The following is a 26,908-nucleotide window of genomic DNA, read 5'->3' as shown; positions in this document are numbered from 1 at the left end:
AATCCCAATAGTTTTTTTTTTTTTTTTAATGATTTCATTAGAAACTTCCATCCACAACGATGTGGACAAAAATTTAAAAAACAAAAAACAAGTATGAAGTCTTCTCTGCATTATAAACTCGTAAGCATTCTATTCAAACCAGTTTTCTTTGAGGAGAAACCTAATGGCGTCATCAAAGCCAAGTTGATACAGAGATTCCATTTTCCTCTTGCTTGGTGGGAAAAGGGCTTGGTTAAGCCTCACGAGGTTTGCCACGGACAGCTAGAAGAGAACAGACTGAAGGTAGAAGACAGTACACGTTAACGGCACTGACGATTTCTTACTGTAGATACAAATCGTGGCTTTACAAAATCAGCTGGAGAAAATGGAACTTTAAAGGTCTAACTTCAGCCTGAGACGAGCTGAGGGTTTCTCAGCCTCGTAGCGCTCACCCCTACGTACTGGATGCTAGCAGCACCCCCAGAGGGGACAACCACCCACGTCCCCTACCTGTAACATCGCCTCCTGTTCTGGACCACAGGGACTGGAGGGAAGGGAGCCCATATTTTACCTAAGTTATTCAGTTGAGCCCCAAAGCTTTTGTCCTGTATTTTGCCATACTTAACGGTCGTTTTTAAACAAATGATCTGATTTAAAATTGCACTGAAAACCTGCTGTATGTTCTCTGTCCTGAAGAAGAGGGAAAAAAGAGAACTTTCCCCAAACAGATAGTACAGAGTGAAAGGCTTGTGCACTCACAGTGTGTAGGTTCCCCAGGCCCATGTGCATGCGTGACGTGACATGTGTTGTCGACTAGTAAGAAACCCTATGGCCGAGAAGATGCCATTTGCATATAAAATTATCAATGAGCTTCCAAAGTTTCGGAAGCATGTGGTAGTTTTTAGGCGATTATCTGCAAATGTATTGGTGCCTCTGGCTCACCATTACGTCCTGATTGGTGAGATTAACGTAGAGGTCCAGCTTTCCTTTGTCCTGCGGGGAGATGTCCAGGCGTCCGCTGAAGGGTGAGATGGTCACCGTTCGGCCTACAGGAAGGATGGGTAGGCTGTTCGTGAGGCCTCCATCCACCCACTTCTGTGGAAAGAAAGACCCCCTTGTCAGCACACGTCAACGTCACGCCTGCTACGAAGATGAGCACAGACTTTCCAACAGGGCTCTCTCCTTCTCGTTGAATCCATGCCCTGGAAATGCTCTTAAATGACGACCAATCACCACCCATCAGATGGGTGATTTCTGTACAAGTCCTTGCATACATATCATTTACCTACATAATGAGAACCTCACAGAATCGGGAAGCCTCTCCAGCTGCTTATTTATTTTTTAAAAGATGTCATTTATTCATGAGAGACAGAGAGAAAGATGGAAGCAGGGGCAGTGCGTGAGGCCGACTCCCCAGTGACCAGGGAGCCCGATGTGGGACTTTATCCCAGGACCCAGGGATCAGGACCTGAGCCGAAGGCAGACACGTTACGACTGAGCCCCCCCAGGCACTCCCTCTCTAGTTGTTTAAAACCTTTAACTGGATTATTGTACATAAGAAGTACCTAAATGTTTATAACAGTGCATACACAAGAAGCCATGGAATACGCTTGGGGTGCATAATTATGTCAAAGGGGAAAGCCACCGTCACAGTTGGTACTGCGTAGACCATCCACCATCACCTTCTGTGTTTATTACAAGCAGTAGAAACTGGCATTTCCCGTCGCAAACTTAAAAGTAAGCTGAGCAACCAGAAATCCTTCTATTTCTAAAGTGGCACCTGTCTTCCAGACATGAGGTTTTAAAGCCAGAAAAAATGGGAAGTACGATATTTAGAACAAAACAAAACAAAACAAAAAACGCTATTGAACTCCGAAGAGGTTCTGTGTTTTCCAAAGGGGACAGATGGACAGAGCAGATAAGAAAAGCTTCCAGAAGCGCCTGGATAACTATGTTAGGAAAAAGGACAAAGAAACAGAAATCCTTACGCTACCCATTTCAAAGCAAGTGAATGGACAGTACTGACATCATCGGGTCTAACAACAGACGTGCAGACACACACGACAGAAGTACAAATTCTCCACGTTGTCTCTGTGATGGAAATAACCTTCACTTGACAGGGAAAAAACAGTGTGATAAGGGTTGAGAACCCCTCGCCGAAGAACCTTTAGTGGAGAATTCTGCTATGCTGTTTCCCCTGAACATTTGGAACGCGACGTAGGAAAACCCAAGCTGTTCTGTTCAGCACAAAGGCAGAGCGAGAGAAACGAGTTAATACAAAATGCCCTGAACTTGGTTAAAACATACATTTGTTTTGTTCTAAGGTGTCTGTGTGTGTGTGTGTGTGTGTGTGTGTGTGTCTGTTTTACTCCTTTTTATTGGTAAAGCTAGTGACGGAATGATCAGTCCCTGCACAGTTCACAATGGCTTCGCCCAGCCACTAACTCCCCCCGCCGCCCCGCCAGAGGGAATAAAAGTAGATACATGAAAAGGGAAAGCGTGCTGAAAATGTGAGGGGCGTGCATTTTGGTGTCGGAGAAAACAGAAGTAGAGTGGATTATAATACACCAACCTGCATAACTTACGTGTTGTCGTTCTTTCTAACAGAACATAACAGACATCACCATGTAATTACGTTCTATGTCTCATATAGACACATTCATGTGTGTGTGTGTGCTCAACACACCCGTGTTCCCATGTGTTTGTGTCTACATATGCTTATAAACACAGTTCAAAATAAGGGAGATTTGCAGTGAGAAGCTCCTCAAATTCTGCTTCCATACCTCCTGGTCCCAGAGCTCCCATTTGTTTTTCTGATTGCTTTGGGCATGGATACGGATTTCTGGCATATGTTCATCGCTAGAGAAGGGGAGGGAAAAAAAAACAAAAAAAACTTCCAAAATCATCGTTCGTATTCTCAATAGACTCTATCACCAATGACAGAAAAGTCTGGGTAGTTTTCATCAAGCGAAATTAGAAATATGTACCGTGTGTCATATGAGCTCATCTGACTCGCTCAACTTAAGGGAAGGAAGGAAGGGCCGTCTGGCTCATCACGGTGCAGAATGCTCTCATTTACCACAGGGCTAATGACTGCTGTCTCCCGGAACTGAAAATTAGTTCTCCGAATTTTCCTCCCTCTCGTTAGCTTATTCTGATTGGATAAATGATGGTGGCAAACATATAGCTTATCCAATGTCTTGATTAGATTTGCAGCACTACCAGCTCTGCTAGAACCGCACTCGGTACCAGCTCAGACTCTCCAAGAGCTCTGGACTGGGTTCCCGATTTACACTCTCAGGAGCTGTATTGTTCCCCAAACCACGCATTCCTGCAGGCATGCAGATTCTAGCAATATCTCTAGAAACAACGGTTACAGCAGGAAACGTTCCTCACCCACAAATTAAAAGTGGGGATCTTCTATATTTAGCGTGCTCTACTTTACAAGCCTGCATTTAAATGCTGCTGTCCTTGGGGCGCCTGGGTGGCTCAGTGGGTTAAGCCTCTGCCTTCGGCTCAGGTCATGATCTCGGGGTCTTGGGATCGAGCCCCGCATTCGGGCTCTCTGCTCAGCGGGGAGCCTGCTTCCTCCTCTCTCTGCCTGCCTCTCTGCCTACTTGTGATCTCTGTCTGTCAAATAAAGAAATAAAATCTTTTTAAAAAAAAATAAATGCTGCTGTCTTCGAATTTGCGGGTGGTTTGCCACATGTTTCTACAAGTCATCTCATCCTTCCCACCTTGTGGGCAGCATTCTGTAAGGTGGTAACTACCGCCATGAACTTCTGTGATTCCGGAATCTTCTTTGGGGAGAGAAGCAAACTGTGCTAGTGCCTCCCGTGATGGTTTCGTACCAATTCTAAAGGCACAGTGGTAATTGTCCCACCCAAACAGGGCAGGTTATGATGTGTCAGGACGTGCCCAGGTTTGCCTTACACACGGATGTGCTCCGGAACAGATGAGGAACATGTCCCGAGATTCATACATTCAGACAATTCTTGGTCCATAACTAAAGGGGAGAAGCTAAGGAAGTCATCTCTCTTCTAAGGGCCTATGGATTCATTCTGCAAGGACTTCAGGACATCTGATGTGGACACCAAGATACGGATGTTCCTGAGCAAGACGGGATGCAGGGCTGAACTGTCTTCAGGGGTTTTGTTCAGAAAGCAAGTGACTGCAGAATTCTTTGTCAGGAGAACGAACGCGATGTCGAAAGCTAGAATTACCGTATGTGCCATGGCACAGGGCCTCCTGATTTATGAAACCACCCCCCTGTATGACCTCGTTCATCTTTGAGCATGCCGGCAGATGGGTAGGTCATGCTCGTCTCATCCGTTTGCCCGTCTTACAGGAGAGGAAACTGAGGCTTGAAGGGTTCGTCACGCTAGGTTGCAGGCTGGCGAACTGCGGCCTGCCGCCTGCTTTGGTGAATAAAGTTTTATTGGCATGCAGACGTGCCCTCCAGTTTATGTTTTGCTGTTGCTGCTTTCCCACGGCCACAGCAGAGCTGAGCGGCCGGGTCAGCGGAGCCCGCACGCCCCACCAGGCCGCCGGCCTCTCCTAGCGGGCGCCTTCCGGGAGTTCTGTGCCCGTCCCCCTGCGGAGCGGGCGCGCAGACGGTGTGCGGCGGCCCCGCACTTGCACTCTTCCTTCTCCCACACCGTGCCACGGCCACCGGGATCAGAACCGTTTCCTGCGGGGGCAGGGGGCGTGGCCGGGGCAGCAACTAAGTCCTGACGAATTACTCAGCATTCGCGGGCCTGTCTTATCTTGTATGATATAGAGGAACAATCGTTATGGCCAACAGAACATTCTCGGTCCTTGAGTCTCAGAATGGAGGCCGGGAGGAGAGACAGAAAGACAAGGAGATGCCTGTTCTCCACGACGTAGGTCAGAATCTCCCATCTCAAGTGCAGAAACATGAGTGGGAAGGAGAGATCGACGAACTTTCCTCAAGAAAAGGGAGACGGCTGAAAATACATAAGAAATTTAGGAAGAGGCTGAACAACCCTGCTACTATTGGACTAAAGATCATTGGTACATTGTCTTAATTTTGGAACTTCTCATTTTTTATTTAAAAAATGGTGATACTCAATTTTGAGAAAACACGGAGTGTTACATCAAAAATATTCCGTGAAAGACTAATAATGTGTTTTTTCAAAAAGACCATGCAAAAAATTGTAGCATGTTGCTGAAAAATAAGGTCTTCTCTTTCAGATGAACTGGGAATTGATGCGCGGATTTCCATCCCGCCTGGTGGCTGGTGACCAAGCCTTTGAGGGGACTGAGCCACGTATCTGTGTGAAATGTCTAAATCATAAAGAAGTAGAAGCCTAAGGTCTGTAGTAACGATTTTATACAAGTACATAGTGACGTAGACTATGCCACAGCTCTCCCTCCCTCAAATTTGTCAATAATGAGAGTTAATAATCTATAACCCATGAAAAATGCTCAATAGACCCGAAGAAGTCAATGTTAAATTTTCTCTATATAAGTCAACATATTACCCAAATTTTATTTCAGACAACAGACAACAAAAACCCGCAAATTCTGAAGCTTTTCTTGAGATGTGCATCTGTCAGCTCTAAAGATGCTCTTATTCTGTTATTCTGACATTTTAGTCCCTTGCCAATCATAGTGCCATCTCTTAGAAACAAAACAACTTGTTAGTCAAGAGCTCCTCTTGAAAATGCTCATTTTTGTTCCAAACTGATGGCAAGAACCTGTGAAAACGTGGCCTGATGTAATGCATGTCCGGAGGCCATACATACAGATGGAAAGGTCATTAGTAAAAAATACAAGTCTGGCCTTCAGTGTGTTTGCATTCTCATTCATGTATTCCGCTGTCAATGACTCCCTACCATAAATAAGGTTTTAAACATGCTCTTAAAAGATGAAGCCAGGAAAAGCTACGAGAACTTTTTTTTTTTTTCTATTTTGTTTATTTATTTGAAAGAGAGAGAGAGAGAGAGAGCGCTCAAACCGGGAGAATGGCAGGCAGAGCGAGAAGCAGACTCCCTGCGGAGTAGGGACCCTGAACTGGGGCTCTATCCCAGGAGGCTGGGATCATGGCCTGAGCCAAAGACAGATGCTTAACCGACTGAGCCACCCAGGCGTTCCTATGAGGAATTATTTTTTTAAAAATTAGGTTAAAGGAAATAGAGGTCATTCCACTTCAAACAGCTGGTAGACAGGTTAGGAAAGAAATATACTGTTTGTCAAGTTAATCCTCAGTGTTACAAAAGTATGACACTTTTAAGTGATTAATAATTGATTTTAAAAATAAAAACATTAGGTCCACAAATATATATTAATGAAATCCACTATGTTCAACACGTAGTTTCTACCAGATGTGGAACAAGGAGGTCTGTGCATTGCTCGGGGCCGGAAGGAGCGGAGTCCGCATGTGGCCCTTCTTGGTCTCTGCCACACGGGCACTGCTCTGTGTCCCAAGGCTTGACGGCCCCAGTGCAAGTCGTCCTCCGTTCCCTTTGCCCCCACTGTGGGCACAACCTCCCTTACTTCCGAGAAACCACCACAGCAAACACCCCAGTCAAGACCCGAGTTCCACGAAAACTTTAAAACCTAGAAATCGAGAGATGTTTTCAGCATGATGGAAATTTTTCTGTAATTTAAATCCTAGGAAAAGCTCACACCCACAGCAGGACACTGTGTTTCAAGCACAAGAACCATTTCCCTGAAAATGGAACAGTTCTGGAAAATAACTTGGCCTAGAAACCCTCTAACACCGTGGGAGGCTATCAGGCTGATGGAGAGTCTGCGATGAGCACAGAGCAAGCCTGCCCTGTTTTTGGGGTCTGCGTCAATGGACAAGGTCTCTGAGGGCACCGTCCGTCCTTGGCTACATGCCGTCTCCTCTTGGTGGACATCACTAAACCACCAAGGAATACCGAATGCTTTCAAAAGGCATCAAAATTAAGTACTTATCATGTGTCTACTATGGACACACGTGGGTCATCAGCAAGACCTTGTCTTCCTGCCCAAGGTCAGGGGCCTCAGTGGTGGTCTCCATCCTTCTCCCGGCCTGGGGGCCGCCTCCCCTGCTGCAGAGCTATGGCTGGGCTTCCACAGTCATGTCCAAGTGCTCAGTCACGTAAAGGGAAACGCAGCTGAGAACAGCTGACCCTTTTAACCACTACTAGTCATCAGATCACAAACCGAAGAAGCAGGAACAGGGATGGAGGGAGATAAGCCGAGGGATATGAAGGGACACACTACGCAAACTGGGGCAAGAGGCACGGACGGCAGAGACACAGTGGTTGGGGATCCTCCTGGGAAGGCTGCCCCCTTAGTAGCTAGCTGTTCTCGGGGAAGTAACCAAACATCTCTGCATCTGCATACCTCATCTTTAGATACCAGGGAGTAATCCCTTCTGTTGCCGCTGACAGCAACCAGTCACAGCACAAGTTTTACTTCCTTTTCTGGGAAAAAGAAAATGCACTGTGGTGTGCTATAGGTGTCCTCCCCAAATCATTTAGGGTCTTTCTAGCTCACTCTGTGGACATCTCCAGGCGGTGATTTTTCCGACCTCATGATCCATAACAGCTGCTATGGTTCCAGTCATCACATCAACATTCCAGGCAGCAGGAAGTAAACAAAGGTAGGTCCCTCTGTAATTCAGCTTCTCTGTCTGGCCAGCACTTAGATGTGTAGCCACAGCTGGTGACAAAGGAAGCCGGGAAATGTGGCCTTTTAAGCATACTCCTCCACGTCCAGCGAGCAGCTCTGACTCCGTTGTAAGGAAGGAAAGAAAAGTTGATGGTGCAAAAAAACTAGAAGCCTCTCCCACCCGCACCTGCTTCGTGATACTCTTACCAATACTTCAACAGGAAAGTGTTTAGCCTCGTCTCAGGGACAATGTCTGGGACTCGGCTCTGCTGTTGCCTTGACTCCATCTCGCTTTCTGAAGTTCCCACCTGGTTATCATCACATGCTGTATGGACATCCTCCCTGCCCAGTCACCACCTCTTAGTCATTGATCACACTGGCACTTCTCATGACTGGACTCCTGCACCCCCCTTTCATAATACATAATCTCTAAAACACCTTACCATTGTTTCCCGGGGAGCCATTTCTATCATTGTTATTATAAATTGAAGCTCTGAAGTAAAACAATGACATTTCAGATCATTATAAAATTAACGTTCCTAAGATAGAGTTGATTTTGATAGTATCTGTGTTCAAAATTTACAGCTAAAATTAAATATGAATTTTTACTCTTATAGTAAGAAAGAAAAGGTTAACTTACTTCAACTAATTATGTAATGTACGATACCTTCCAAACAAAATTTTAGATGACAACATAGCTCACGCTCCCTGGGAACTGAATCTCCAGCTTTCATGTGCTGAAGTTTAAATCATTTTATGTTGCTCTTAAAAAATGTGTATTTTGTTTCTAACCAGTCACAGAGAGGGCTTGAGCCTTCTGTACCTACCGTACGCATACCACTAATCAATAGAGCTCGAGTCAGAGTAACGGTCACGCTTAGGCTCTGCCTCTTAGTACCTCCATGGCCTTCCCAGTCACTTAACGTCTCTGTCCCTCGTTCTCCTCACCCGTCCCTTTAGACAGCCATCCTGGGGCAGAGCAACTGGGGCCCACGATTGAACAGGGAGCAAAGGACTGGAAAGGCCAGGAGAGCTCCAAGAAAGAAAACCATGAGGACTCGCGAGATCAGAACTCACACAGGTTCCCAGTCACGCGAGGTGAGAGATTCGTACAAGTGCCTTCCTTCCGTGTGGCTACCGTGCTGGGCCCTCAGAGTGAGTGAGTGAACGTACGAATGAATGAATGACAGATAATCAAACGTTTTTCATGACCCACTAGAGATTAAATACATATTGTGTATATCATGAAACCAATAAAACACGTGGCCTTTATTCTTCCACAAGTATGTGCCTGATTTTGGGTGTTAAATTGGTAACTGTATTTGAGGGCACCTGGGGGTCTCAGTGGGTTAAGCCTCTGCCTTTGGCTCAGGTCACGATCTCAGGGTCCTGGGACGGAGCCCCGCATCGGGCTGTCTGCTCCGTGCGGAGCCTGCTGCCCCCTCTTTCTTCCCTTGCTCGTACGGGCTCTCTCTTTCTCAAAAATGAATAAAATCTTAGGAAAGATACATATTTGATTCTACAATATGTGTCTTTGGTATGTGTTAAACGGATGCTGTATTGGATTAGAAATACAGATCTCTGTTATGTGTTAACTCGATAGTGCATTTGATTATAAAATGCATACTTCTGGTATGTGTCAGATAGTGTATGTGATTATAAACACTTATCCCTTATATGTGTTAAAATGATTCTGTGTTTGATTACAAACATGTATCTCTGGCACGTGGTAAGTAGATAGTATATTTCATCGTAAGTAGATAGTGTATTTCATTGTAAAATGTGTATCTCTGGCATGTGTTACATGATATCGTGTCTGATTATAGGGGTGTGTACCTGTGCAGGACCCGGGGAGGTAGGACTGTAAAGGAGCTGCTAAAATACCTTCCTTTGAGGTGCCTGGGGGCTCAGTCGAGGGTGTGGCTGCCTTGGGCTTGGGTCATGATCCCAGGGACCTGGGACAGAGCCCCGCATCACATGGGGCCCCTCCTCTACAGGGACTCTGCTTCTCCCTCTACCCCTCTCCCCAACTCCTGTTTGTGCGCGCTCTCTCTCTCTCTCTCCTTCTGTCCTTCTCTCTCAAATAAATAACTGAAATCTTTTTAAACAATGAAAAGAAACCCCCTCCCCATAGTGCTGACCAGGAGCAGACTGCAGGGGGGTGAGCGATCGGTGCTCACCTCTCACCTCCCCTCCCCGGACCCGCCCCCGGCCCTCAGGGGCAGCCCCACGCGAGGACAGCTCTCCTGCAGCGCAGACCGTCTGACAAGCACCTGAGTAAGTGACGGGCCTGACGGTGGAGGGGGTTGCTCCCCAGTGTGGGGCTTCTGTGTGGCACACAGAGGGGACAGGGCTCCAGCTTTGGTCGGGCGGGGAGGGTATGTGGGGCCCTGATGCCTTTTCCCACCTGACAGCGCAGTTCTGCTAACAGAAGGAGCGCTGAATAGAACTTAATTTTTTTTTTGAAGTCTGTCTTTTTTTTTAAAACAAGGAATGAAGTTTTTAATCAAACGAAAAAAGAAGCTCCCTGATCATTCTGAATCTCGACATCCTGACTATAAAGTCCCAAGGCCCCTGTACTTAATTTTTTTTTTCTGTTGCAAATAAAAGTATTATGAAAAAAAAATCATATAAGCTGATCTGGAACTACCAGAATCATGATGAAATCGGATCCCTCAAAGGAAACCTGTGACTACAGGAGTCACAGGTAATTCATCGGTTACGAGAAACCGTTACCTGCCCTCTGTACTCCACCGGTTTCAGTCCCGCGTAAATGGGCACGAAACTGCTGGCCAACAGCACCTACGTGAACAAAATGAAGAAACAGCTCATAAACATGGGCATTCGCATGCGTGCAACAGATTTGATATATTGACTATAAAATGTGAAATTTTTAAAAAAAATAACATCATACTGTAAGACATGACATGAGTTCCGTTATCTCCAAAGAACACAGGACACTGAACTGGAAGACAGCACTTTCCATATCTGAGACGACCTCGGAGGGACACGTACAGTTCAATGTTCTGCGGCTCCGTGGGCTTCACGTGAGGGAGATCGGGATTTTAATTACAGACAACGGAGTCCCTCCCACAGTAAAGTCCGGGTAAGTCCCCATTCTCGAGTACGTCCTCCTGAGCTAGTCACAGCGCTCGAGCATAGACTAAAAATCATTCTAACATCGCACCCATGGGGTGCCCGGCTGGCTCAGTCCGTACAGCCTGACTCTTTGTCTTGGGCTCGTGAGTTTGGGGCCCACAGTAGCAGCAGAGTTTACTTTAAAATAAAAAAGCAAGAAAGTCAGGGGCACTCGTATTTTCCCGAGGAGCGGACGGCTCTGGTTTTCACAGCAGAGACCAGCCTGCAGCTTGGTGGTGTTCTACTGTGTCACAGGATGTTGCCAAGGGGAGCGAGACAGTTCGTGGGCTAGCAACACGGTCTAGAGACGTAATGAGGCCGTGGCAGGTACAGACCCAATTATCCTTTATCTTCCTTTGGGAAAGTCAAAAAAGGTTGCCCTTTAAAATATTACCATTTCTTCCAACGGAAGAAGCTGGGCATTGGGAACCTTTGACGTGTACGTGTTTTGTTTTCCAGATCCGTACTGTTCAGTTTGGAAAGACAAAGCAGTAGACACCGAACATTTAAGCTACAGTCTTCCAGCCTGTAAGTGAAGATGTTCTGGCTGTTCGTTGTGAGGGATTTCATGAGATTTGGGGGCGGGGCATATAGTATTCAGAAACGGGTTACGGCCCCAAAACGGATTTGTAAATCCAGTATGTAGAATTGTTGAGAACTCAGAGGTCATTGCCCCCAGTGAAACGGTATTGTCGGTATGTTTTCTGAGCTTAACTCCCAAAGGTCCATTCATTCTGAACTGTGAGTAAATAAGAGATCTGGTCACCAGCAACACGCGCTCTCTATAGGAAATGTCGTCGGGGTTGTCACCTGCCACAGCTGAAACCCACTCGGGTCTCCATCCTGTCCTGCAAGCCGGCCTCGGACTCCCTAGCTACGCAATGGCTCGTGCTGGCTCCTCGCTGCCTACAGCTGCTGAACGGTAAGGCTGTGTGTCTCCTGCACGGTCGGTCAGTCCTTCCCAGGGCTGAATCTCAACAGATGGCCATTGTCATCTCCCCTCCCCCTCTGGTGCTTCCCCGCCACTCTGACCTGCGGCAGAAACGAGGATTCTCCCATGTTGTTGGGGGCACGTCGAGGACAGACAGGGCCTCACAGCACCGGGCTCCTGCCAGGGGGCCCAGAAGCATGTAGGGCGTCAGATCTGTGTGGTCACAAATTCACTGGTACCCTCGCACAACGCAAGGACTGCAGCGGGAATGAGGGGAGGGAATGACACGTGTCACGCACCTCCGTGGTCTCAGGCTGCTGCTTGGTGCCAGAAGAGCTACCTAGTTAGTGCAGAAAGAAAAGCCAGGTACTAAGGACTGCGGGATGTGGAAGGCAGCGCATCAAACCAAAGCACAAGGGCAGCCTTGCGTGAGATGGGTGCACGGTCTACAGAGAAGAGTGAGTATAGACAGGCCCGTCGTGAGGCATTCCTCTCGGCACAAGTGGCTTGACAGAATGCCATGCTTTGATGCGGGGCGCACCCAGCGTACAAAGCAGAAAAGCACGAGTGGGTGCGCTCTCTGGATTGGCGGGACACTGCCTCCCCAGCCCACGGGGGACGACAGGGCAGAGGCCAACCTCCTGAGTCCCAAAGCATCAGCAGTTGGGTGCTTTTCAGACAAAGGCAGTTCTGCGTACGGGCCCTGCGTTCGCCCTGACTAAATCTGGCTCTGTCAGCAATTGGCTACTCCTTTCAAAAAACAATTACAGACCCTAGGTATGTTTTGCGGGCACACTGTGGTCACTTCATGACGTAATTTGGCAAAACGCCCCATCGCACTGTGGCAATAACGGACACGGTTTGTGGAGAGCACGTGTATTGGGAAATTGCACTACTTAACGCTCTTTAAAGAACCGAAGGTGCTCTGTAAACATAGCAATTTATTTCATTATGCTGCATAATTATATCTGCCCTGCAAAAAAAAAAAAAAAAATCACTACCATTAGAATCAGAATTATGTGTATTTTTCCCGCCTGTGTCAGAGTATAATGTGAAGTTCACACGTTAATGCCTGGAACTCTTTTGTGGTGTTTGGTTGAAAAATACTATTCCATTACTTTCCCACAGATAAGAACAGTTCGCGTCCTCCTCGCTGATAGGAAGAGCTCACCCAATGGGAAAATGCCTGCCGCTCCTCTAAATCAATGTATTTACTCTGCCATCCCTCACTTTCCTTTATATTCGCTGCTGGTTTGTAGGTCAAACTAAGTTTGGTGGGAAAATTAGCTCCCACAGTTAAGAACAAAGTGGCTTTTGTTATTCCTGTGCGGTCTGCTTCCGGCCATTTTATGGCAAGCAGAGGATTTTCTAAAGAAAGAGACAAGCGATATTCTCAGGCCGTTTGGTAAGATGGGAGGCATAAACGTGTCCTTCGGCTGTGTCTTAGCGTTGTTTTTCCAGGGAGAGTTTTCTCAGTCTCAGTCCCTGGAGAGCAGAGATTCTTAGCAAAGGGAGGGAGTGTCTTCGTTTAGTGCTGGGTGGAGACAGTACTGTATGTCACAATTCTGTGTGTGTGTGTGTGTGTGTGTGTGTGTGTGTGTGTGTGTTGGGGGGCGTGGGTACTACTGGCGTCTAGTGGGGAGGGCCCGCAGATCCTTCTACACATGCTGTAGTGCACAGGACACCCACCACAGAGAAACAGAGGACCCCAATATCAGGGGTACCATAGCTAACAACCCTGAGGCAGAAATTGGAGTCTTGCCATTCATGGCCCATCCCACGGCCCAGCGGCTTAAGCGATGCAGGTAGGTTCCAACATTGATTTGCTTTCTCTCCTTCTTACTAAATACACAATGATGAAAATACGTCAGTCACTTCCTGTAGCAACTGTGTAAACGTTGCCAAGTGCATATGCAATCCACGTTCTGACGAGCTCTTTTCATTTCACATTTTATAGAAAAGGGGTGTTTAGAAAATTATGTGGCCTGGCTTCCTCGGAGAATAAATTCCCAACAAGTTCCGGTCGTGCCTGAAGTTTGCTGTGGAGTTTAATGAGGACCTGGCTGTTTATTCAGAACCTGCTAGCATAGTTGAAATTCAAAGACAGATTCAAATTTATCTTCCCTAGTCTTCTCAAGATAAGGACCATCTTAAATTCAGGCCTTACTTCACCTTCAGAGGGCTCGATGGGAGAAGATCTTGCTCTCAGAGCATTCTCGCTATGTGCGCAGAAATCTAGAACATCCTAGCAATGGAAACAGAGTTGTTCTTCTTAAGGGGGACACAGGAAAAAGCCTTTCTGGGAATACAGATCAATGAGCTTTCACTTGGGTGAAAAGACCAGCTCAGACCACTCATGTCCATAAGCTTGAAACCTGAAGAATTCAGTGACTGATCCGAATCCAGACAAGTGGCCAGCACCACCGCTCCACGGCACGGTTAATTTCAAAATCATTTCTGCTCAGCTGTGCAAGTGACTTACGAGTTTCTTATAAACAAAGGATTTACCTCCCTCATCACACTTGGCTGAAGGCTAATATTAAAATGTGCTTGGATTTCCTGATCGCATCTTTCCTTGTGAAGACAAATAGCACAGACATCAGTGGATAATGTGTAAAGGGGCTCGCAAGGAAAGGACTTGACACAGACCCATGGCACACAGGAAAAGAGTCAGACGTGCCAGGGTCCCTGAGCTGGTAGGTACTCAAAGGACCTGAGGAAGCACTTCCATGGATGTGATCTCTGCCTCGGACTGTGGGATAGGTGGCACAGCGTGGATTCCAACTTACAAAGAAACCAAGGGATGGAGAATTTGTGCCAACAATCCCCAAGAGACCAAGGGATGGAGAAGCTCTGGCAACGATCCCCAAGAGACCAAGGGATGGAGAAGCTCTGGCAACGATCCCCAAGAGACCAAGGGACGAAGACGTTGTGCCAAAGATCCCAATCACGCTCCACCCAACACAAGGGCTAAGCTCTTCCATCACCAAAGCACCATTGCCTTTGCAAAATGGGGGTCTCAATTTGGTACTCATCTGTTGAAAACAACCAACCCACAGCCATAAATGATCAGTGGACTTCATCCTCCAAGGGAACACTATTTTCATCCGCCCCTCAACTCACCCCCCTCCCCCGAAAAAAGTGTGGCAGCCAATATGAGTCTCTCTGGTTGGGGAGAACAAAAAGTGAGGCATTTGCAGGAGGGGGGCCTCTTGGGGCTCCGGTCTAAGTGTATAAAGGGATCCTCGGCGGGGGTCATCTCCTCCTTGTGTGGTAGCACAGATCACATGTGTCTCCCTTTCTTGGCTCAGTCACTACAGGGGAGCAGGGGCGGACTTGACAGAAGTAAATTCTGGACAAAGTAATATGTGGAAACCACATGCCTGCCTTGTAGTGGTAGAGAATGGGGCGGAAACACCACCAGACTACCAGCCCCAACGATCTCAGTCTTATCCAGGCTGCTCTAACCAAATACTATAAACTGCTGGACTTATAAACAACATCAAAGTTCTGGGGACTGTGGAGCCCAAGAACCCGGCCTCAGCAGGTCTGGTGTCTGGTGAGAGCCCACTTCCCATCTTCTCACTGTGTCCTCCTGTGACCGAAGGGGCAAGAGTGCTCTCTGGGGTTGCCTTATAAGGTAAGGGCGCTCCTCCCGTTCGTGAGCGTTCTGCCCTCATAACCTAGTCACCTCCCAAAGGCCCACACCTGCTAATACCATCTCGTGGGGGTTAGGTTCAACCCACATTTTGGTGACAGAAACATTCAAAACATAGCATTCCACTCCTGGCTCCCCCACATTCATGTCCTCCTTTTGTGCAAAATCCATTCAATCCCTCCCAACAGCCCAAAAAGTCTTCATTTGTTCTAGCAGCAACTCAAAGTTTAAAGTTCCAAGTCTCCCCGAAATGCCATCTCAGTGAACCCCGGTGAGCCCCGAGGTACCCTCCATGCGGAGGCAGTCTGCTCTCGCGCTGTGAGCCTGTGAGATCCCGGTGTTCTGTGCTTTTAAAATAAGCGGTGAGAAGGCACAGGATAGACATTCCCATTCCAAAAGGGAGAACTAGGGAAGCAGAAGGAGGTGACACGTTCAGAGCAGATCTGAAGTGCACGGGGGCAAATGCCATTCGACCTTAAGACTAGACGATAATCCTCCTTGGTGTGCCGTGCGGCCCTGCAAGGCCCATGGTGACGGGTCCTGGCCCGGATGCTCTGCTGGGCGGGGGAGGAGCCCCACCTCTGAGTGTCCTGCCAAAAGCTCCCCAAACTTTCCTCGTGTCTGGGGTCTCCACTCCCATGGCTCCGAGCGGAGCAGGGTTGTCCAGTGAGAGGAGAGCCTGTATCTACAGTCGCCCTTGAACTCTGGGCTTCTCCGGAGAGGGGCAGCCCTGAGGACGTCTGCAGCGGCTCATGGGTCATACTTCCATCGTCTTGGACAGTCGCTGTGGCTTCTCCCTGGGTGGCCGGCAACCTCATCACGTGGCTGTGGGCCGCACCTTCCAGCTCCGTTCTGAAGACGCAGTCCCTGTTCAGGAAGGACAGGCTGAGAAAGGGCCAAGTCTTCAGCTCGACCTTGCTTTTGATAAGCGATTCCACCTCTAAGGCCTTTATCTCTTCTTGCATTTCACACAAGCGGGCAAGAGACGCCAGGCAGCGTCTTCAACACCCTGCTTCGAGCGCGGCCTCGTCAAATACCCATTTTTCTCTCTCGCAGGTTGCATCTTCCAGAAAACACTGGAAGCCTTCACGGATCCCCCACAGGAGGGAGGGCCTTTATAGTCCAGTGTCCAGGACCATATCGTTGTTTCTGTCGGAGACCTCCTGACCCACAGTCCTACCACCATTCGGAGGTCTCTGAGAAGACGAGGCTGTCTCTGCAGCTCACGTCTCTCTTGTGCAAGTCCTCTGTACACGCGCCTCTCAAGGTCCCCTCACGGTAACGTGGGCTCTCTCCAGCACGCGCCTCTCCCAGCCTCTGTGCGTTACCCGCTTCCCAGCGCCCCCACGTTGCAGAACTGCTTTTCTGTCTCCGTCCATCTGGGATTCTGCAGCAAAACACCGCAGATGTGTGGCTTCTAAACAACAGGAACTGATTCTTCACGTCTCTAGAAGCTGGGACGTCCAAGGTCATGGTGCCAGCAGACTCCACACCTGGTGAGAGCCTGCTTCTCGCCATGTCCTCCCAAGGCAGAAAGACGACGCTAGGGGTCAGGGGTCCCTTTTATCAGAGCATTAATCCCATTGGACAGGGGTTTACCTTCAAGACCTCTTCCTCTCCCACAGGCCCTCATCCTGATCCTATCCCATCCGGCATTCAGAATTCACTATATGAATTGGGGGTGGGGTGGGGGCTAAGACATTCAGACCATGGCACTGAGTTTCATCACTGTGCACGTGAGGTTCAGAACACTATGGAAATTCAATCCTAAAGAAAGGGAATGTTTGGGAGCCCCTGGGCTGCTCAGTCGGTGAAGCGTCTGCTTTCGGCTCAGGTCATGATCCCAGGGTCCCGGGATCGAGCCCCACGTCTGGCTCCCTGCTCACTGGGGAGCCTGCTTTTCTGTGTCCTCCCCCCTTCTATTCTCTCTTGCTATCTCTGTCTCTCTTAAATAAGTAAAATCTTAAAAAAAAAAAAAAGAAAGAAAGAAAAGGGAATCTTTGGACCACATAATTGGTCAACACAAGTTCTTAGAGAATATTCAGCTATCGTTGCAGATATCAGAGGAAAGACTAACCTTTTATGCAAATATAAGCAAAGTTGATACAATTTAAGTAGGAGTCCTCACACAAGAGCACATTTATAAAAGAAAGCCAGTGGTCAAGGGATGCAAAATCCTATGCCAAAAGGTGGTAAAACTAGGTAATGATCCATTTCCCGAGATATTGCCAAGGTAGGTCAGCACACTAGTCATGAACACAAAAGATAAGGAAGGGGAAGGAGAACTACTTGTGCAAGAAAGGCTGACTCCCACTCCACAGAGGGCAGCTGGGACACTTGACATGGCATGACGGGCTCACACCGGCATGCCGACCAGTCACGTGTGTGGCTTCGTACCTGACTTCTTTACTATTTGCTGAGTACGGGCTGTGACCAACAGCCGGAAACACACTTTTACTTGCTTTACTCATTGTTCTCCCTGGTAACACAGGTTGAGTTATTACGTCCATTTCACAGCTGGAAAAACTGAGGCTTGAACATCATTCGCGCTGGAGGGCACTGTCAGGAAACGACAGACCTAGATACGATACTGAGAGACGCACATGAAACACGCAGTAGTGCAGGAGAGCACCCACGCGCACCCGTGCATGCACAAAGGACTGGACACACGTACACATATACAGATGTGCACACACGCTTTAACATACAGAGACTCCCTGTTTGGAATTAAACGTGGCAGTCACCCGGTGGGTAATAAAGAGCCCAGCATTTAGAAAAAATTAAAAACACTAGTTAGAAAGAGAATAAACCAGTTAATGATAAAACGGGTAGAAAATGCAATGCGGTGGTTGAAATCCCTAGTACTCAGTACTCCCAGACTCCTTCACCAGTGGCCAACTGACACCTGACATCCTCTACCTCTGGTTTTCGTCTTATTCTCTTGGCCCGTGTCGGCGTTTCTCTCTCTCACCTCCAGAATTTCCGAACACTGGGAAGGAAACCCAGGGCTGTGTGCTGAGGGCCAGGGGTGCAAAGCTGCCAGGAGACCCAAGTGTGCACCGTGGTGCTGCTTCCCTGCTTGGCTCCGGGGCCTCCCGTCTCCCCGGGAGGGAGGGAGCGGAAGGGCCAGCAGGCGGCTTGCTCCTGTCCCTCCCCACTGCCCGAGGCGGTCAGAATGGCCAGCCTGCCGCGTGGCTCCTCACTGGGCAATCTGCCACTGGCCTCCTCGTTACTCAGAGCACAGAAGATCAGGATGTCCCCCCTGCGAGGGAGTCTGCTCTCTTTCCTCTCCATGCCTTCTCCTCTGCCCTCAGTCCCTACCCGGTCTTACTGTTGAACTAACTGCTTCTTAGTATTCCAGGCATGGGTTTCAGACATTTCCTAGCCACTGTCTGCCATCCAGGATCCATCCATCCTTCCAATTTGTAGTTCTGAAAAAGGTTAGAGCATTCTGCTCAATGTTTAAAATGCTTCTTGTATAACCTAGGATAAATGTTAATTATTCAATTATTCTCCTTACAAGATATTACACATTTGTGTCAACCATTTCTCTTCTGTTCAGTGAACTCAAGTAATCACACCAATTCTCTGAATAGTTATCATCCAAAACAAAGGAAATTGAAAAAAAAAATCATGTTTACTTACTGCAGTAGTTTGCTATTGCTGCTGTAACAAATTACTACAAACTTAGAGGCTCAAAATAACAAACAAATCTCTTACTACATAGTCTAGAGATCAGAATGTCTTGTGCAGCTACAACCCAGGTATCGGCAGGCCTGCATTCCCTCTGGGAGGCTGTAGGGGACAATGCTTCCTGCTGGGGCACTTAAGTCCCCTTTGCCTTGCTGGCCGTCAGAGGGGAGCGGCCCACAGCGCCCACTACCTCTGTGCTCTACCAGCGTGAGAGCTGGGAACTGCAAACGTGCGTGGCATCCAGGGACGATCTCCATTTTCAAGCACTTATGGATTTATTGGGACCCACCCAGATAATCCAGGGTCATCTCACCATTTCAGGATCTTTACCTTGATCATATCTACAAAATGCTTTTTGCCGTGGGAGGTGGCATGTCCCCGGGTGCCAGAGATTACAGAGTGGACATCTTTGGAGACCACGATTCAGCCAAGCACATTGTCACATCAAAGGAACTGAGAGGGGGATAATATATCCAGCATGGGATGTCATCAAGCAGAACGTTGGACATCTGGTCGGTGGTCCCAGCCAGGCCCCTGACCAGCTCAGTCATTTTGTAAAGATCACTCAACATGTAGGATCCGGATGCTTTCTTCTTTTTCTTTCTTTCTTTCTTCTCTTTTTTTAAGTAGGTTGCACCCCCATTGTGGATCCCACTGCGGGGCCTGAACTCACAGCCCTGACATCAAGACCCAAGCCATGATCAAGAGTTGGATGCTCTGGGCTCCTGGATGGCTTAGTTGGTTAAGGGACTGCCTTTGGCTCAGGTCATGGTCTCAGGGTCGTGGGATCGAGCCCTGCGTCGGGCTTCCTGCTCAGTGGGGAGACTGCTTCTCCCCATCTCTGCTCATGCTCTCTGCTGTCTCTTTCAGGTTAAAAACATAAAATCTTACAAAAAAAGAGTTGGACGCTCTATCCACCAAGCCACCCAGGCACCCCTTTGTTTGTTCCCAGTGAGGCCACTGTCACAGATGCCAGCTCAGTTCATCTACCTACCCATTCCCATCGTCAGGCACGGGGACTGTCACAGCGGACAAAACAGAGCAAACCCTGCCCGCTGGGAGCTTACACTCGCACGAGGAAAGATCGGCGATAAACACGGAGTAAGTAAGGCAGTAAGCGACGTAGCACATGTAAGTCGGGAGGGTTACGGGAACCCCAGGGGCTCTGCCACGGTCGAGAGAGAAGCCAAGGACGGACACAAGGAGCAGGTAACAAGTGCACGCAATGCCTCCCGCTTTCCGACACGGCGACCGCAGCCCTGCCCAGCGCACTGACAGCTCCCCGGGTCTGCTGACACTGGCAGGTGGGGACAACCCAGGTGTGGACTGAGCAGCTCCTCCCTGTACAGCTGGCGCGTCTGCACCGGAGTACAGCAAAATGTCTTTTTTCTACGATGGAGAGACTGTTAATTTGTAAGTGCAAGAGGAGCACAGTCAGCACACCGAGTAAAAATATTCTAATCTATTAAGTCACAAAGTAATTTTACTCGTCATTTCAGCATTTCATTAGGTATTTCAGATTATATCATTCACACAGTAGGACTCTAACACTTAGACTCGATAGTAAAAATCAATGCGTCCATCACGTAATTCCGGCAGAGGTTTCCCCACTTACCCTCAATCCATCGCCCACCGCTGTGTCCAAACACGCATTCTTCACATTGTGTGAAGCTGGCCGTGACTCCCTCCAAAGGGAAAACAGAGAAAAAACTGCCCGGCTTTTGTAAGAAAAGTGCACTCCTTCCAATTTACAAATATTTGATGTATTACCTTAGCAAGCATGCTGTATTTGCAACTCTAGGCAAACTATTTCCCAGAGATAATAAATTCGCAACTGAGCAACTTTTAAATGTGTAGAAAAAGCATGAAAACAGAATGGGAGGATGAAATGGAACGTTAGATGGGGACGTCGAGAGACCCAGGGTGCAGAATGCCTCCCCGCAGCCGGTCGGTATGACCCTGGTGCACGTCACGTAAAATCTCTCCACCCGTTTCCTCTCTTTAAAAGAAGAAAGCAGTAAAAGGGCAGGAGTCACACCTGCCCTCCCTGATGTATAGAAGGCCTGCGTAGGACTGAATAAGATCGCACAGGAACGAAGTCTTCCGGGAACGGGGAGATACCAGCGACGTCATGCCAGGCACTCAGTACCACTGTGCTCCCCAGTCGCATGAGCGACCCGCCTCCCAGCGACTCGTGGGTGAGCCGGCAATCATGGGGAAAGCACAGACCCAGTACAGGAGGTGCTGGGGCCCCCGAGGTGGCCTCTGAGGGACACCGGTTAAGCCACTCACCACCCACATCACTGATCGAGCCCTCATCATGTCCCAGGCATGACAGGAAACCTTGGTTCTAAAGAACACGGTGATGCCCATGGCCTGGGGGAAGGAATTAAGTCCTCGCTGAATCTCTCCGCCGTGAGATGTGGCTGTGTTACCTTAATGAGGTCCTCCCTGGAGGGAAAGTTGGACACCAGGTAATTTTCTCTGGTTTTGGTGTTCGTGATGGATACGTGCAGGCGGCTGTGGGCCAGCTCATGAGCGTTGGGAGGGAGAATCAACTCCATTCCGCTTCTAAAGAAGAAAAAGTGGCCTGCGTTATTCACCTTGAATTATTGAACGCCTTGTAAATATTTTAGAAGGGAGAACGCTGCCCCGAGCGTGCCCCAGTTTACACAGAGCGTCCTCAGCTGTCTGTCTGCACGTGCTTTGAGGGAAATGTTCTATATTCATGTATGTACCTCAGTCGGGCCATGAAATCATAGCCGGGTGTCACCGCCCCAAAAGACTGCCTTCGGATTTCTTCGGCAAACTTGTAGGTAAATTCATTACATTCCTGAAAAAGAAAAAAAATGGGTGAACCTATGATTTATAGATAAAGAGAAAATTCCTTCTTTTTCCAGAATTCTCTGGCCATCCCACAAGGTACCTGGACCCGACATCTTATAAACCCAACACTCAGCCTTCGGTGCCCCTTTCCTTCCCAGCTGCGTGAGTCCCCCCACCCGACCCGTCCTCACCCCACTATGCTTAGTCCCCCGGCGAGCTATGCGGCTCCCAAATCCAGTTTTTTTTCCCCCTTTCTTTTTAAACCACCTCTAAGGGCTTTGCCCACATCTGGGAAATCCTTGACGGCTCAATTCTGATTCTCATTTAGCACATGTCTTCAGCACAACTGACCTCCTCTCCCATTCCAATTTTGTGACCTCTGATATAGTCTGATTGCAACAGTTCTGATTACTAAGGACGATAGCAATGACCAAGAGAGGAGTCATGATGATGATCGGTCTTGGCCATTGGGAGCCTCCAAGTGGTGAGGAGGGTGGGCATGTACTGTGCTGGGACTCCCTGATGCAGATTCTGGAAGCTCATGCTCTCGTAACCCTGGGAGGTGGATATAATAACCCACTTGACAAGTCAGAAGACAAAGGCCTGGAAAGATTAAACATCTTTCCCAATAGCTCATCAAAACTCGTCCAGAGTCAGGGTCTGAATCCAGGTCTCTCTTTATTAACTCACACACGACACAACCTGTACTGGGTCCTAGGCACTGGGACTCGGGTGCAATGAAGTACCAAGAGGCCTTGCCCTCCTGAGACCGAGGACTGCTTCTGCGTAGATCCCAGAACACGACGAGAGCGCTGTGAAAGTGCATAAGTAGAATCAAGTCCCCCCTCCCCCAAAGATGGCTACATTCTAGTCTCTGGATTCTGTGACGGTTTCCTTACAGGACCAAAGGGATTTTGCAGAAGTGACTAAGTGAAAGATTTTGAGATGGGGAGGTTATCCTGGCTTATCCAGGTGAGGCCTGTGTCATCGCAAGGATCCCTATAAGTGAAAGAGGGAGGCTCGAGTGTCACAGCCAGAGACAGAGACTGGAACAGGGTGCGCTTAAGGCTTAAAGATGGAAGGAAGGGCCATGAGCGTAGGCATGCACGCTGCCTGCAGAAACCGTAAAGGGCAAGGAAACAGATTCTCCTCCAGAGCCCCCAAAGGGAGCCCTGCCTGGCTGAGAATTTGGTTTTAGCCCAGGGAGACCCTTCCAGAACTATGACCTCCAGAAATCTAAGACGATAATTGTGTGTTGTTTTAAGCCACTGAGTTTGTGGTCATTTAGTGTAAGGAGCAACAGAGATATTACACAGCGGGCATCAACCAAGGCTTGCCTCCAGGGAGACAGCTAGGGTAAGATCTAACATGTGAGGAGGAGCGGGACAGGAGATGGGGGCAGATGAGGAAGACTGGCAGGGACAGCTGGGAGCACAAGCCAGCAAGGGCCACTGGCCTGAAAGTCATCATCAGCAAGCCACTGGAGAACCAAGTCACAGGGGCGCACGGGAGGCAGCCCAAGAAGTCTGGATCCTGTCCTAAGTCCAAACAGAGCCCTGTGGGTGGCAGGGGAGGGGAGGGGGAGTAAGACAACCAGATTTGTGTTTGTGAGGTGGTGGTTTCTGGTCGTGAGTGGACACAGGGCTGCTGTTGGGAAGCTGCCCCCAAGATGTGTGCTCCTTCTACCAGGGCAGATTGCCCACTTAACCTACTTTCTTGTATTAATTTTACTTACATACACACACACACACACACACACACAGACACACACACACACACACACTCCCCTGACCGCACCGGAACCTGATTAAGCAACGGACTTACTCATCTTTGTGCTGTCCACTGTACCTCACACCGTGCCTTGCAAATTATGGGCTGAGAAAAGGCCTGCAGCACTGAGCTGTTCCATACGGACGTCTAAATTTGCCTGCCACCTAAAATATATCCAGCATCAGGTGCTCCTCTTAATTATACATGCATAAACTCAGAACTAGATTAATTACTCACGTATTTGTCACAACACCGCAAAGCTCGAGGAACCATCCGCAAGAGCTGAGCTAACACGCATGTGAGTAAGTAGAAAATAGTTTGCTAAAAAACTCAAAGCAATGGTGTATTTCCAATGCTAAAAACAAAAGAAATAAAATAACCTTAAGTCAATGGGCTGAAAATTTATTTTGACAAAGGAGAAATGAGGATGGTCCAGGTAAAGACAGAGAATCATTTCATACCTTCCAGTGTGAGCACCCCGTACGTCCTGCTCCTTTACGCACCCACAGCCCACCCAATCTCACCCACACAGCTAGACAATACAGCAGGGTCTCGGATTCACTGAAGAAAGATACAAGAACAGGTAATCTGGCTTGAGATATGACCTCAAGTCTCAGATCCAAAGGAACCGTCTCTGTCCGAACACCACAGAATTTCAGTTAAGTGGCTATATTATGGCAGTATTTCTGAGTCACATTACTCGTAAAGCACACTTAATACAGTCCTAAATCTGAAGATTCAGAACTAAATCCGTTCAATTGCAAAGCTGAGGATTTGCGCCACGTCACGGAAAGATGGCACTGAGGAGGCGAAAACAACCGCTTCGGTGTCCCTGGCCTCAAGAGTTCTGGAAAGGAACTAGCTTGCAAATCCAGCTCCTATGGTCCTGCTAGCTTTGGGGGGGGTGGGGGTTGTGTTCACACCTTACGTCTACGTTCGCTGCCTTCAGGTTCTCATTCTGTGCAGTGTGTACAGCACCGCATCCGTTCCCTGGTTTCCCAGAACGCAACCGTGCAGAGACAGGAAGAAAACCTAAGTGGGTTCTCGTAGGACTGGCTTCAAATCCAGTATTTCCTACATAAGCAGCTCATCCTAGGTGATGAGAACAAGAGTCTGGATGTTTCAAGTTTTGTAGTTTTGACATTTTAAATGGGACTTAAATTTATTCTCGGGCACGAACGTGTTCGTTATTGAGTGGTTGTTCAAAGCCACTAGAGTGTGTAAGTTATGAGTGAATAGGATTTTCGGCACCTATAGAAGAAGACAGTTCTCCCAGTCAGCAAATGCAGCATTGCTGTCTAGAAGCAGAAAGCATTTTTACAACATAGATGGCCTCCAGTGTAATACCTAATGAAGGTTAATTTTCATTACTTCTGGACAGACTGCTTAGAATTCAGAGTTTTTTAATCGGGAGAATGAAAAATAAAATCTCTACATCATTCTGATGAATAGGAATTCTTGGTCCACCTTTTCCTTTAGACACCTGTTTGTAAACAGGAGGGAACAAAGCATTATCGGCCCTGTGTTCCGGGTCTTGAAAACAGGGCTGGTTGTTCTCATGATCAGATAAAGAAGAAATACCCTTTGCTCGAAAGAAACAGAGAGCTGGGACCTTAAGACTAAATAGACATTTAAGGGTGGGAAGGGGGGGGGGAAGGCATTTTATTTCCTTGTCTCACTGTGATCCGAAATAATCTTTCCCAAATCCAGAAGACAGGTGCATAATGATTAATTTTGAAAGAAAACTCTTAACCTTTTGTGTTAGCCAGGCAAAGGATTATTTCTCTGTAGTTCACTTGGTGGGGGTAGCCTTCACGTCGGTGGCCGGGTGTTAGTTTGCTGGCGAGAAATGCAGCCCAGTTACAAGTTCATTACCTCTATTTTTTCTGGTGCGGTCAGCAGGACGGTTGCCACCAAGGATCCCGCAGAAGCCCCTGCAAAGGCCTTGACAGCCTTCAGGAGCTTCTGGCCGTGTCTACAAAGTGCAGATGCTGCCCCCAAGTGGTAAGTGCCCAGGAACCCGCATGCTGCAAAGGACAAGTTGATGTGCTTCATTCTAGCTACAAAAAAAAAAAAATTAAATTAAATAAAAATAAAAATCCCCAAAACAAAAAAGGCCGTCAGTCGGTACAGTTTATTGCACATGCTGTGTTGTCTCATGCCTCATCCTTCCAAGGTTTTGTTTTAATACAAATGTTATGTGCTCAACACGGTATCGTCCATGAAAATCTCATTCAATATCAACATTTTCAAGGAAACTTTTTTTAAAAAAAACCCTCATCTTGGCCCAATACAGCTGTATTAATTTTAAAAAAGGGAAGTGCCCTATGTCTTCATCACCTAGAGTGTGCAAATCTGCTCTTTGATGTGCCCGGCAAGAAACAGATCACTACGTCACATGTGGCAAGGACTCTGGTCTTTTTTTGTTGTTGTTGTTGATCTTTTTTGAACTTCTTGGGGGACGGCTACTCTTGGGAAGGTGGATTCGCTACACAGTAGCGAGTTCCAAACAAAGTAGCGAGTTCCAAACAAAGGACACGCGAGCTCGCGGCGAGTGCATCACCGCATCTCAAAAGCCCCTGCCTCCCTGGCCCCACGCTCGCGTTGCAGGCACCCGTGTAGATACTGAAGGACCCCAAACCCCAACCCAAAGGAACACACGAAAGGGATGCCCACGAAGCAGTGTATGGACGGGCTCGCCCAGGTTCTCGAGACAGAGGTCACGGCGGGCAAGGGCATTTGAAGGCCCCGAGGCAGGTTATTCGCGGCACTCGCCCACTCGTGATCAGTTAAACGATGCAAGTGTTTTCCCGGAGGCTCCGTGGGCCCGAGGGGCACAGGTGCACGCCTTTGCGCAGCCGCAGAGCGGCTCACCTGGGGGCCCCCCGGGGTCTCGTCCCCGCCCCTCCCCCACGCCGGGGCGTTCAGCCGGGGCCGCGAGTACAGGGGCCTAAGACCTTCCTTGGGCTCGGAAGCGGGCTCGGCCCGCGTAGCCGAGCCCCGGTTTGGGTTTCGTTTGGGCAGAGTGGACTGGAGTGGGGGCGCTCAGCGTCCAGGCGGCAGTACGCGCAGGCCCAGCATCACTGCGGGGCCTGGGGACCTGGTAGGTGGGCGGGAGTCGCCGGCGCTCCAGCCGGGGGGCTGCGGAACGGCTCCGACCCGCCCACCTCGGGGAGAGACCTCTGCGGACCAGAGCCCGCCCCGCGCCCGCCCAGCGCTCGCCCCGCGCCCGCCCAGCGCTCCGCCCTACCAATGCAGCTCTGAGGCACCTCCATGTTGAGCGGCCC

General features: G+C 48.6%; 1 protein-coding gene across 2 annotated transcripts; it reads right to left on the bottom strand.

Moving 5' to 3' along the window:
* Nucleotides 1–86: 86 nt before the first annotated feature.
* Nucleotides 87–26,908, bottom strand: LOC111157194 (patatin like phospholipase domain containing 4). 2 transcript variants are annotated; one of them, XM_022518483.1, is made up of 7 exons: nt 26,872–26,908; nt 25,497–25,681; nt 21,764–21,858; nt 21,461–21,596; nt 10,342–10,407; nt 922–1,074; nt 87–261 (listed from the first exon to the last, which is right to left on the bottom strand). In XM_022518483.1, exons 1-7 carry the CDS (start codon nt 26,894–26,896, stop codon nt 130–132), a joined length of 792 nt encoding a protein of 263 aa, XP_022374191.1. In that variant the 5' UTR covers nt 26,897–26,908; the 3' UTR covers nt 87–129. The 2 variants fall into 2 exon arrangements, with proteins under 2 accessions (XP_022374191.1, XP_022374193.1); XM_022518485.1 differs by having other exon boundaries at nt 231–276.

Source organism: Enhydra lutris, unplaced genomic scaffold (assembly GCF_002288905.1).
Source record: "Enhydra lutris kenyoni isolate GAN:26980312 unplaced genomic scaffold, ASM228890v2 scaffoldscaffold52, whole genome shotgun sequence".
Taxonomy (NCBI): Eukaryota; Metazoa; Chordata; class Mammalia; order Carnivora; family Mustelidae; genus Enhydra; species Enhydra lutris.
Note: the sequence above shows the minus strand (reverse complement) of the source record. Positions and strands in the feature narration are given on the sequence as shown.

Excerpts from the sequence above, each read along its gene's own strand:
- LOC111157194 (XM_022518483.1), bottom strand. The coding sequence starts at position 26,896 with ATGGAGGTGCCTCAGAGCTGCATTG. Across the intron at positions 25,682-26,871 it reads GGTGCCTCAGAGCTGCATTG|CTAGAATGAAGCACATCAAC; the intron begins GTAGGGCGGAGC and ends TTTTTTTTGTAG. Across the intron at positions 10,408-21,460 it reads CCAGGGAGGACCTCATTAAG|GTGCTGTTGGCCAGCAGTTT; the intron begins GTAACACAGCCA and ends TTGTTCACGTAG.